Source organism: Harpia harpyja, chromosome 1 (assembly GCF_026419915.1).
Source record: "Harpia harpyja isolate bHarHar1 chromosome 1, bHarHar1 primary haplotype, whole genome shotgun sequence".
In the NCBI taxonomy this organism is placed as follows: Eukaryota; Metazoa; Chordata; class Aves; order Accipitriformes; family Accipitridae; genus Harpia; species Harpia harpyja.
Window position 1 is genome coordinate 87,266,734 of NC_068940.1, and position 13,203 is coordinate 87,279,936.

At 37.4% G+C, this 13,203-nt stretch overlaps 1 protein-coding gene across 1 annotated transcript in view; it reads left to right on the forward strand.

Moving 5' to 3' along the window:
* Window positions 1-3,529: 3,529 nt before the first annotated feature.
* The window catches only part of MALRD1 (MAM and LDL receptor class A domain containing 1), a 296,040-nt gene continuing 286,366 nt past the window's right edge, over window positions 3,530-13,203 (forward strand). Inside the window, exons 1-4 of the mRNA XM_052803955.1 lie at window positions 3,530-3,692; window positions 7,850-7,990; window positions 12,189-12,283; window positions 12,369-12,530. Coding sequence (XP_052659915.1) covers window positions 3,530-3,692; window positions 7,850-7,990; window positions 12,189-12,283; window positions 12,369-12,530 — 561 coding nt within the window. The remainder of the gene's footprint in view (window positions 3,693-7,849; window positions 7,991-12,188; window positions 12,284-12,368; window positions 12,531-13,203) is intronic.

Below are 13,203 nucleotides of genomic sequence, written 5' to 3' on the forward strand. Positions count from 1 at the left end.
AACCAGATAAATCCAGGTTTGATGTAAATTCAAGCAGGTTTTTATTTTAACTTTTTCTTTTCCTTTTTGAGAACTGCTTGTTTGCTAAAGTAACTTTGAAAAAATATAGTGCCTGGCTCTGCTTGTTCTTTTACTCTTTAGTTTCTCTGCAAAATTTCTCTACTGCTTTCAAAAAACCCCTTTGATTATTGACCATTCTTCTGCTTTTCTGACATCCTGCATATTTTTACTGGTTTATACATCTTCATTCTCTCTCTCCTCCTCCTTTTTCTAGATCTTGATTCTTCTTTCTGCTTTCAGGGTGCTTGCAGTTCAGTAGTTGAAGTGTTTGTCCTTTTGACTTTCCCTGCAAGTCTTTTTCTTCTGAGTCATCTTTTTGTCCCTTTTTATATGTTTCTCAGAGCTGTGAAAAACTGTGGTGGTTTTGTTATTAGTTGAGAAGAGGGCTGACTTGCTGCACTTGTCAAGAAACTCTCCCTCCTTGTACATAGCCACACACTTGCAAAAAAGACACCTTTTCTTTGGTTTTGTGCTTTTTGTTAGATCTTCACTGAAATACTAGGGGAAAAGAAGGAATAAGATGAAATATTGTACATTGGAGAAAATAGATTGGAAAATAAAGCTGCTGAATAGCATAAAACATTTAAGCCTTTACAAATGTAGTAATAGGACATATGGAATAGGTTTGGTTTGTTGTGTTTTTTTTAATATAAGCTTCTAATCTAAGCTGTACTTACAGAAGGGAAGCAAGCAATTCAATGATACACATTCTTGATGAACTCTGATATATAGATATTAATGAATTCTTAATTCATTTATTAGTAACTCTGCTTTTCTTCAGGATGTTTTCCAATCAGCTTTACGTCCTGAGGACAAAGCATTAAAATGAAACGCATAAAATGATGTCCGCAGAAGGATAGTGATGAAAAGGGTGGAGTTGAACCAAATGAGCTGGAAAGTGTTTTCTAGGCAGAACTGAAACCTTTGTTACAATAAACATATGTCTGCCTCTGGTGTTGGAGATAATAGGAAGTTGCATCAGACCTTGGACTGCTAGCCTTCAGGCAATGTTGGAGTAGTAGTCTTTGTACCCTGACAAGAGATTTCTTACATTATGAAAATACGGATCTGCAATGATTGATATGCCTCCAGACATAGGTTGTCTGTTTCTCTTTGTAGATACTATAAGCACTTCTGCTTCCTAATCAGCATACTTTAGTTACAGAGATATATCTTGTCTTAATTCTGCTCACCAGGGCTAATAGGCAAATTGGAGGTATGCACAGTGGTATGTGCATTCCAGTTATTTGGTCTTGGGAATTTATAGGTGAAGAAATCTCCAGAGCTGCTGGCATCAGTTACTTATTACAAGCTGCCACTTGGGCAATTTTATGATCCTTTTTGTAAAGTAATACAACTCTATCATGAAAGTAGTTGGATTTTTTTTTTACATCCTGCTATTCCTATTAAAGGAGAGCCAGGCTTACATGATTATCAGCCTAATTTTGTCTAGTTTTCACAGTCATTTGCCTTGGGCTAATACTGTCCTTTAACTTTTGCAGTCATCTTCTCCTTCTCTTGCTATTTCTCCTTCCCCTGGGTTTGGGGCATCTAAAGTGCTTAAGGTACTTCGTTAATATAGTTTCCTGGGTTTTTTGCATTGCTAGACTAAACGGAACAAGTTGATTCAATCTTCTGTCACAAGGTTGGCTTTTTGGACTGGCTGGATATCTCTCCCCACTTCCCCTCCTCAATTTGAACATCCTCATTTCATTTCATTTCATTTTGTTTCATCTATTTACACAATGCAAATACTCTTCTTGGCAGCTTAATAGGGAACTGTTGTGTCACCTCTGACAATATGCTTTTTCTTCTAAATGCACTATTTCAGAACTAGTCATTACACCAATTATGAGGGTGGAGTGGGGATTATATCTATAACTAAATAACCCTGGACAAAGACTGAATATGTTGGCAGGGTCATATACTTGGGGTTGGTATTGGTGCTAGTTTCCCCTAATGATGGATTCCTGCAATGGGTGGCAAATTATTATTATTATTTCAACAAATTCTGACTGTGCTGGTTTGTATGATCACATTGTTCACGGTTCATAAGAATTCAGATACGGGATCCTAGGTATCTCTAATTTTTTCCCAACCTTGGGGAACACTAGTAGTATCACACACAACATTATTTTTTTCCAGAAAATACCATAATGTAGTAATTTGGAAAGTATTCATTAATAGCCAGTCCATTCATGCATTTATGCAAATTGTACTTGCAGATATGATTCCATTAACAACCAGGTACTCTAAAGTAGTTCAGTCATTATCTACAGTTGTAGCCCAAGTAAATGATAAATAGATATGTCATGGTTTAACACCAGCCAGCAACTAAGCACCACGCAGCCGCTCACTCACTCCCCCTGCCCTCAGTGGGATGGGGGAGAGAACCAGAGGGAAAAAGGTAAAACTCGTGGGTTGAGATAAGGATAATAGGACAGAAAGGAAGAAACTAATAATGATAATAATAATAATAAAATGACAATAATAATAAAAGGATTGGAATATATAAAACAAGTGATGCACAGTGTGATTGCTCACCACTTGCTGACTGATGCCCAGTTAGTTCCTGAGCAGCAATCTCCCCCACCCCCACTCCTACCAGTTTACATACTGGGCATGATGTCACATGGTATGGAATACCCCTTTGGCCAGTTTGGGTCAGCTGCCCTGGCTGTGTCCCCTCCCAACTTCTTGTGCCCCTCCAGCCTTCTTGGTGGCTGGGCATGAGAAGCTGAAAAATCCTTGACTCAGTCTAAACACTACTTGGCAACAGCTGAAACCATCAGTGTGTTATCAACATTCTTCTCATACTGAACCCAAAACATAATGTTATACCAGCTACTAGAAAGAAAATTAACTCTATCCCAGCTGAAACCAGGACAAGATATCCCTTTCAACTATCGGCATTGTATGTCTACAGGCTCTGTAAATTCTAATTCTTTCCCTAGATCAGTCACTTACAATCTTTTTGATGCAAAATCAACTTTGAATTTCTCTGCTGTTTTCTACGTTTGATGCACAAACTCTTCATAAGTTTTGTAAGCATTTGCCAAGTCCCTCTGAGAAAAGAGAGATCTTTATGAATGTTGGTCGCTTAGTAATTCTACTCTGTTTTCCTGTTTTCCTCTGTTTTCTTATCTAACATATTTGCAAACTATCGGGCAATAAATCCAATCAGTAAGTTAATGATATACAGTTGACTTGCATAGCATGCACCAAAACTTTTAAGTCATAAAACAATGTTATAATTCAGTTAAATATTATCCAAAGACACACCGGGTTGAAAGTCACTGCTTTGCAGAAACCATATTTCCCTTAAGCTGCAGATTCGGAAAGTGGGGTTCTAAAAACATGTTTCAGAGAGTTGTGTGTAAATACAGCTTTTGCAAAGGCGCTTCATGACCAATATTAGACAGTTTGAGTAATTATTTTCCGAGTGAAAGCTTGGATAGTAACATAGCCCATGAACAGGTTCATATTCTTCTGGGTGTTATATTGCTTTGCTCTGGTAGATACTCAGTCACCTACAGGAAGCGGATGCCAACGTGGTGATGGCTCCTCTGCTCCATCTGGAGAACTGTGCATTTTCACCAACCAGTGTGGAGGCAGCAGTGACGGGAAACAAGGTATATCTCCGTGGGCTTCTTCATAAGTGTGATATGGTTTGATAACTGAACATGGCAGCAGAGAGAACTAGGGGGGCATTTGTTTTGGTTACAAAAATGTTTGGGAATTCTCCCCCCCCCCTTCTTCATTTGATTTTTCTATGGCAGTTTCTTCCTGTTTCAGTTTGATTATTCCTGCTTAGTTTTCAAACTCTATACAGTGCAACTCTTTCATAAATCTTCATATGGATATTATGTAACAAAGCAAGTGTTTCCTCATTCACATAAATTCAATGGAGATTTAACAAATATTACTTTTTTTTTCTTAATTAATGGTAAAATTGTTTGCTGAAATTCAAGATCAAGGTATAAGCGACAGCAGCTTCTTTTTTTTTTTTTTCAGTCTAGATAAGGGGGAAAATTTTCTTAAATTCATGAACTGATAATCCTAGCATAATTTTTGTCACAATCAGAGGCTTTGAATACAGTTGCTATTGTTTCCCTCAAAGGAAAAATCTAAGCAGTGAGAGTGATTTTTTAACTGCTAGTGTCTGAGTAAATTTGCATCAGAAATCTACTATTTCCAGAATACTGTAGCACAAAATGATGCTGCAAATTATTTCATATGATGCATAAAATAGTACTTCTCTTTGAGGATCTTTGTTCTGGAGTGCAAAGAAGAACTTGGATTTATCAAAAATTCTAATTTTAATGAAAAGCTTATCTAAGTTCCTCCACTCGTGCAACAAATCAAGCTACCATATTTGTTGGGTTTTTAAGGTTTAGCTTTAAAGTAGATTGTCTTCAGATGGGCCTGTGTATTTTTGTGCACACTGAAAAATGCTAATTAGAGCATGTTAGCGATCATTGAATTCAGCTGAAATCTGTGAGAAAGAGCAGTAACTTAAATCCAGATTCCTCAAATTACACTTGCGTGCCCAGATACATGTTGGTTTTCTTATTCCAGTATGACTCCCTGTTTTATCCAAATATGATGCAGATATCTGTTTGGAACAGGAGTTTAGAATTAACTCTAGGATACTTGATTTTTTTAACTCTGCAAATAAGACAATTGTTAAGACTATATTGGATACCAATACATTTTGTAACTTTATTGTGTTGTACTAAAATATATTAAATGCCAATGGCTGGAAATTACACCTGTTGAATCCCCTGATGTGACTAACACATCTCAGGTTAGCATTTTTTTTTTTTTTTTATCACTTACACAAGGGACAGTTATGCTATGTTGCACTACATAGCCTCGAAATCCTCATTGTGCTTGGTCTTGGTTTCCCTAGAAAGAGCATCTCCTCCAGGCAACACTTTCTGTTATGATTGCAGAATATGCAGCAAGAGGTGCATTCTTCCATTAATTTTTATGGAGGCTTTTTATACTTGGGTTTTTTGAGGGAATACTGCTATAGACAAATGCTTGTATGAAAGTAGAGAAATTAAAGGTTGCTTCAAAGACTAATTAAGAAAAATGAACCTATGGGCTCTGTGAAAGTCCTAAATACAAAAAAATGTTGTATTTTTAAGTATGGGTGAGCCAGACGCATGGAACTATGCTCTGAGTGACAGGCTGTGGATGCTGGGGCTGCTTGAATAATGCTCTGGATCACTCCAGGAGCGAAGTTAGCTGTCAGACATAAAGATACAGATCAGGGTGTCAAACTGAAGATTCATCCTGCTGCCACCCCCTGTTCTGATTTGGGATTATTGACAAATTATTTTTCTACTTAGGTTTCAGCTCTCTAATCTCTTGTCTGTGACAGGTCCTTGCTGTTTTCTCTGCGGTCTACTCAGGTTTAAGGATGTTTCTGCACTGAAAATATATCAAAGTTGGAATTTCAGATGATGTGTTTTTATCGTAATTTTGGAATTCATATGTGGTTTGTTTCTGTTTTGCTACAGCATTGAAAAAGCAACAAAATAAAGCCTACAGTCATTTTTTTATCTCTGAACCACTATTGCAAAATATTCACTAGAGAATGAATGGTAACTAACTATTCTTAAAAATATTTTGCTCCCAGAATATCCCAAACTGAGATTTTATACACATACACACTTGAAACAGAACTTTGAACTGTGGTCTGTTTCTGTGAGACTTGGAATTTTTCCTTAGAGGTTATTTTAAATATTTGTTTTGTTCACAGGAAATTCTGCAAAAAATATCTAGAACATCCCACGCATTTCCCGTGGTCTTTTCCTCTCTAAGCAGTGACTTTATCTTTGTAAATCTATCTTCCAGCAAATTTACATTGGTTTGCTTTCAAGTTATATTTTCTGTGAAAATGAATATTGCCTTGGAAAATAATAACGAATGATTGAGGGTTTGGTTTTTTTTAATTTAAAAAGGTACTGTTCTTTCTATTTTGTACATATTCATTTTAAATTGTTTTTTCAGCTATGAGGAAATTCCTGAGGAAATACTGAATGTGATTTGGTGCATTTTATGTAATGTGAAACAGATATGCCTCAGCAGTGCTTGTGATTTTGATGAACCAGTGACATGCTTTTCAGCCACTTAAAGAGCTAAGGAATAAAAGCAGCAATTAAAAGTTGGTTGATGAATCAGCCAATCTACACATTAACTTGAGTCTGGAATGCTTATGTGAATTATATCTATTTTCCCCTCTCTCGCCTTATAATTAATTGTTGCAGTAAGTTGATGTGAATATGAAAGCCGTGAAATTGGACATCATAGTGTGACTATAAACGCTGCAGTTGCAACTTTATTTAAAATGATTAGTGAACTGTGATAATATAGAATAGACTGAAAGCATTAGCAGGGGCCTGGAGTGAGCACCAATTTGAGAGGAAGTGCAAAGGCATTGTAGCTCTCATGTCTAACCAGAATCGTGATTAGAAGGCAGAGTTTGAACCTATTCTCCTCTGCTGTGTAAGGGAAAATGCAGGTGAACTGAAAGTTTCTCCACAGCACATGAAATCTGGAGGCAGTGTCACATACCAGCCATTTTGCTTGGGGTGAAGTTGCAATAAGCCTCCTCTTTACAGATGCATCTGATTAGACTTTTTTTTTTTTTTTCCCCTTAAAAAAATCCTCCCACCACTACAAAAAGTGGTTCAAGGAATGGGGCCATCCAGCCTATCAGGCACATGTAAGCTCTTTCATTCAGCTTGGATGTGATGCAAAAATGGGCAGTCTGACACCAGAGCAGAAATAAACATCTGTCCCTCCCTCCCTCCCAGAAAGCAATTATTTATCTGGTTGCATACCCACCTCAAATTCCCTGAATGAACTGGTACACCAAACTGGGTCCTGTGCCAGAAAGACGTGTTCTGCCTCCCTTTTCTAACCTATGCTGCCCTAAAGGGGATTATGGAAGGGGGAGAAGCAGTCCTTCCCCACCACATTGCTATGTGCACTGGAAGAAATAAAGTCAGAGGAAAGACAAATAGGGAGACTATGTCATTCTGAGGACTTGTTTCAGCTCTTCTCTGAACAATGTGGTTTCTGCTTTATGCAGCAGCTTAGTAAAGATGATGAGCACTGGCAAACTTTGGAGTATGTCAGATGATAAGAGCCTCACCTTTCTGTTATTAGGCCCTGGGAGGCTTCTGGGAATGGCCTTATACTTGCACTAAGTTCCCGGATACTAACTTATACTATGTTCCCCAAAAATGTAGGTTGCAAAATGGTGAAATAAACAGTAGTGGGATAAAAAATATTTTTACTATCTGGTCATTTCCTGGTGTTAAGTCTTTGTTTTGCTATGCGAGAACCCTGGATACATGGAGGATATACTGAAATTCTCCAGCTGATAGCTGCAGTATATTTTAAGAACAGCCTTTGCATGTAAGCTATGCTAGCTTGGACAGTTTCCTACAAGTAGGTAGCTACAAAGATATTTGTGAAAGGAAAAGCATATGTCACAGTGATATAATATAGATGGACTTGTTTGGGTTTGGTTTGGCAGGGGCACAGCTTGGTGGTTTGTTTTGGTTTTTTTCAATGTTCATTTGCTCTTGTCTCTCTTCCACTGCCCTGTTTCTCTTTGTTCATGATTTAAAAATTCTGATGTTTCTTACTTTTTTTAGGAGGCTGTACAGAGTGGTTTTGTGTGCTAATTAAATAGCAAGCAATGGTGAGAAAATATCCCTTTGCTTCTGTTTTTGATGTTTTAATTTTTTGTTTGTTTGCTTTAATTCAGGTTCTTCCTGTGAAAAGTGTGATTTTGAAACTGATCTATGCAAAGCTCTTCATGAATTGAATTTGCAGCCTGGATGGATAAGAAGAAATGGTCAATCTAGCATGGGACCACCGTACTCTGACCACAATGGGAATGACAGTGGTAAGAATCCTCATAGAATCCTCATGCTCTTTGAAGGAACCAGGGGCTCTTACAAATGATATAGTACTCTGTTTTATAAGTTGCTTAATTTTACTAATGTCTTGATAGTTCAATTGTATTCTGCTGTATGTTTTCTGAGCAGTTATGTCCAGGTTTCTGGGTGATTGTAATTACAATAATGCAGAATTCCAGAAAAAAAGACAGTATTCTAGAAAGCAATTCTTGTTATCATGGCAGAGCAAGTAATCACTCATTAAGAGTCATGTTTATCTACCTGAGTGACCTTTACCTGTTTTGGAGATATCAGGTGATAATTTCAGTCCTGATGGTTGCAAAGTTTAGAAATTAGTATTGGGTGCCCCATTTTGAGATGTTATTTTAATTTCTTCTTGGATAGGTGAGTGCCCGGAGTATGTGTATCTATTATCTATGGCTAATAATACTGCTCTAAATATTTTGAGAGAAGATGACTTTGGATCTGGGGACAGGAAGAGTTTTGATAACCTGTTTGAGCCAGCTCCTCTCTAAATCTTATTACAATTCCACTGCTCATCAAAGGCTGTACCTCAACTAAGTAATTCGTGGTCCCTGTCCTCAGACAAAGTATGTCACTTGTACTTGCCCAATTGCCAAATTAACCCTGCTTTCCAAAACCTGGCTTCTTTATTCTGTAATACATGATTTTCTTCATACCTTTTTAGCTACCTTGAGCCAACTTTTTTAGCTGCAGTAAGCCTTCTGCTTTCCAAAGCTGTTAGAAGGCATGCTTGTAAGAAAGCAAGGAAGAAGGGAAGGAATTTGATGGGGACATCTAATCTCACAATAAAGATGTGAGCTGGTTGAAGTCATCACCCCAAACCATTTAATCATCTTCTCCTTATTTTCCATTATTCTCTTTCCCTTTCTCTCCACCCACCTCCTCTCACCTCTCCTGTGTACAAGCAGTGCTGCCGCAGCCCTCAGAGCAAGCACCTGAAGGCAGGCATGCAGCGTTGGAGGGTGTACAAGAATATAACCTTAGGTGGAACTAAAGTGTCTTTGTAAGACTGATTAGCCTAGGTGTTTTTCACCTCATTCCCAAACTGTGATTATCTGGGGGTGTGGAAATCTGTACTGTTCTGAAGCAAGCAGCACCTCCTACACATTGCGTAAGCTACCAAACAGGTAGAAGTTCTGTATAATGATTAATGTGAATTGGTGGTTTAAAGGTGAGTGCATGGAAAACTTGCTTAGAAATCAGCAAAATTAAAATGGCACAGAAATTTAAAAATTTCTCATAGAAAAAACATCAACAAAAAAACCCCACTCTGAATGTTCCTGCAAGTTCTTATTCCACAGCTGACAATTTTCATGATGCTCTGTGATTAAGAAACTTTATCCATGCGATGTGCTTCTAACAACTTCATTTTTTGTTTGTGTGTAGCATACGAGCACATCCTTGTGTGTATTATGCTTCTGAGATAAGGCTGCACTTAAATGTTGATTTATACTGATGGTAGCACAAAAATTTGAGTAACTACCAAACCTTTTTCATAAACACAAGTTTTATTTCAAGTATGTAAGTTGTGAAACACTTTATCTTTAAAATAATAACAGCTCTTCCCATCAAGAAGCAGATAAAAGACAAATGCTATGGAATAAAAATATAGCAAACTCTTGGCTAGAATCAAAATTAATTAACCAAGCAACAGTCTTGCTCTATCTGAAGTTTTTAGGCTTTGTGCTTGATCAGTAGTATACACTGCATGAGGATGTAGCAAAGACCTGAAAGATATTCTTGCTTATAACCAATAAAAAAGGTTACCCTTATCTTGCGAAGAACTGGTGGGGAGGGGAAAATTTAACTTATGCAGAAACCCAAAGCCAGCAAAGGATGGAGAACCATCAACTTCAAGTGTTTGTTACAGAGGAAGCAAACTGTTCAGTCGCCTGTATAATCCCATTGACTTGTTTTCGGTGCTCAGTCACCATTGTATCTGCCAGGTCTGAACTGTGTGGTTGCCATGTTAATCTAAGTTATTTTGATCAGATAACAGAAAGCTTGAATACCTGTACCTAATCAGCTTTCTGAGAGGCTGTGTACTCAGATCTGTGAACTGAATGGCTAAGGAGATTTAGATGTATTTGGTTATTTCACTTTTCTACATGGAGAATGGCTAAACTGTACTTTCATTTTCTGAATACTGGTTCTAATTGCCTAGGAAATATTTATCTCCTTATGGCAGCTATTCAAGTTTTCTTACTGCTGGTGACTCAACAGACTGTGTAATCAGTTTTATGTTGGTTCCTGCTTAAAGACCAGAAATTATATTGTATGGTGACAATTGAGCAGAATATGCTCTATGGCAGAGTATTAAAGGGAAGAGTTCCTGCCATCAGGGTAAGTAATTGCACACACATTAGCAGAAGAGCAAAGATCACTTGGTAGATGTAACTCCTTTGAAGATGTATGTAATCATTTACAAGAACCCAACATGTTTTTTTAGCTCTGTCTCTTCTCATGGTTCTTATTTTCACTGAAAATATAGTTGAACAGACTGGTGACAACCACTTTAAAAAAAACCACAAAACAAAATACAACCTGTTTTTACTAATTGAAACCTGTTATCTGTGCAGAGGTTTAATGTAAAATCACTGTTCAAAGAATTTCTTAAAATTACTATTTCTGCCCGATCTGTGTAAGACTTAAAATTCCTATGGCTGGTGAAATCTGACCTTGTTTATGAGTCTTAGATACATTTACCTTTAGGGAACTGAAAGAAAAAAGTTCAAAATTTTATGAAATTTAAAAGCAAATGAAACAGATTGGAGTCAGGGATAGAGCTCTGCTGAGGCACCAAGCCATCTGTTGTGGGTAGGAAGAATATCCTTGCAGCTGGCAGGCTCTGAAAGTGCTGCCTGAGCAGACATGAAAGGCCTAAAACCTAGGAGGAGCATGGCCACAGCTCTGGTAGCAGGCTGCGAAATGCTTCTCGGGGGGGGATTGCTCAGCTGGCTCCAGCACTGACCTAGTCTTATGGTCCGTTGTCAGTGACTTTGCAATTGCACGCAAGGATAAGAGGTCAGGTTTGATAGTTTTATAAATGAAGTATTTAGATCTTACTACACGTCCTCTGATATTTGGTTTCTGTAGTAATCTTTATTATCAGGACTTTTTTTTTTATTATTATTCCTTCAGTGCCATTTGGCTTTTTTCTCCTTCATAATTCTCCTTTCATTTACATGTTAATGTCAGAGGGCAACAGTTTACCTGACATTGCTTGGAGTTTGGGAAGTAGGAGAGAAGGGAAAGGAAGAAAAAAAAAATTAATAAAAGTTGAGCCTTCCCCCACCTTGCATCCTGTAACATCTAACAACTCTGAAATCTTCATGTTCAGGAAGAGCCAAGTTTTGACCAGCAGTATTTGATACCCAAAGATAGGGCGGTTGCCTTCCATCTTTTAGACCATCTGAAACAATATTGTCAGGAAGAGACACAATCAGTCAAAAGGCATAGCAACAACCATATTTCACTGACTCTTGTTGAGCTGTTACACTTCCAAGTAAAGCAAAGCTTTATTTGGAGTTCTTTTGTAAATGGAAAGATAATGGTATCTTTAATGGTAGTGTGGAGATTCTGAAGACAACCCTTTATATTGGGAGTGTGTACAAGGATAGTACGACCTCCTTTCTGCAGTGAGGCAATTTTCTGAGCAGGCAAAAACCAGACCCATGTCCTGTGGAAGAGAGGAACACCATAGCCTTCTGTCCCAGCTTCCACCACCTCCTTAAAGACTTGAACTGTTGTAATAAATCTGTATTGTTGGTCACAACAGTTTGTTGTTTAGGCATGAAATATGTGATCTATTCAATAATTGGAGTTTAAGCTCTTTGATCAGCTTGCTGAGTTAGTCCTACTTTGTCCCAAAATTTTGCATTTATTAATTGAGTATTCAAGCCATCAGCACATGAAACATTTTGGAAGCCTAGTTGAAATTTCAGCAGCAGTGTGGAACAATGCTATGTCAATATTTAATATGAAAAAAAGCTTGGCACGCAATGGCTACAAGTGTAATATGAATCTTTTTTGGGAAAGAACTTCTAGTTGGCTTTTTAGTTAATAATTCATACCTGTATGTATGCCTCTTCTTGTTTTACTGTTATATTTTATATAACTTTTCTCCAAGCTTCTAAGTTTTCTTTTTATTCCTTTTAATAGCTTATTTCCTCTCATTGTCCTCTAAAATGCGATCCTCTTCTGCAACTTTAAGGACCAATGTTTTCCTTCCAAATGATGAAGAACACATTTGCCAGGTATTTTGATGCATAGTCCTTGTATTGATTGCATTGTTTGTCATAGTACTTCCCTGGAATAATCAGACCTTTTTCATCCTGCTAGATCACATTTCATTATTGGATCAGTCAAATGAGTGGAACGTTGATGGTGGGGCTTCAGAAGCACTCTGAAGATACTATTACAAACATCTGGCAAATTTCAGGAGAACTGCAAAATCAGTGGAAAGCAAATACCATCACAATCAATAGCACTGAAAAGTATGAGGTTGGTAAATTGAGGTGACTGTAAATTGCACTTGTTAAATGGTTTATAAATTGTGGGGTTTTTAATAAGTCAAACCTAAATATTTTGTAAATGGAAAGCATTAGCATGAGGTAAGAGAGAGAGAAGCCATTTGCAAGTTCATAGTTGTCTTTAACAAATACTGCTTTTTGTTATCTCTTGGTGGTGTTAAAACTAATGCTAAACATTACTTAAACTGTGCATGTGTCTTAAATAAAACAATTGGTCTCATTGCATCATAAATTATCTACCTGCCCATAAAGGTGATATACTCGGGATCTTAACTTTCAATACAGTATTCCCTTAACCTCAATCTAACTGTACCGATAAACTCAAGGTTTAATTTATGCAGGAAATACCATCCTATACTATGAGATACTGTTCTATAGGGATGCTTCACATGACAAATACTGTGCTTAACTATTCATTGTAGCTTTGAGCCTTTGTCACAGAACACATGCATATGGCTTTATTTTGCCCAAAGCTGCTGAAAAACAATGCAAGTCTCATAGGCTATTTAAATGTTTTTACGTGTGCATCTACACAAAACATTAGCACAGTAAATGTAACTTAGGGCTATAATATCATGGATGATGTATATTCGCTGTTATGCATAATACTGGAGGGAAAGTGGGGAGCAGAGAAGAAAATTAGA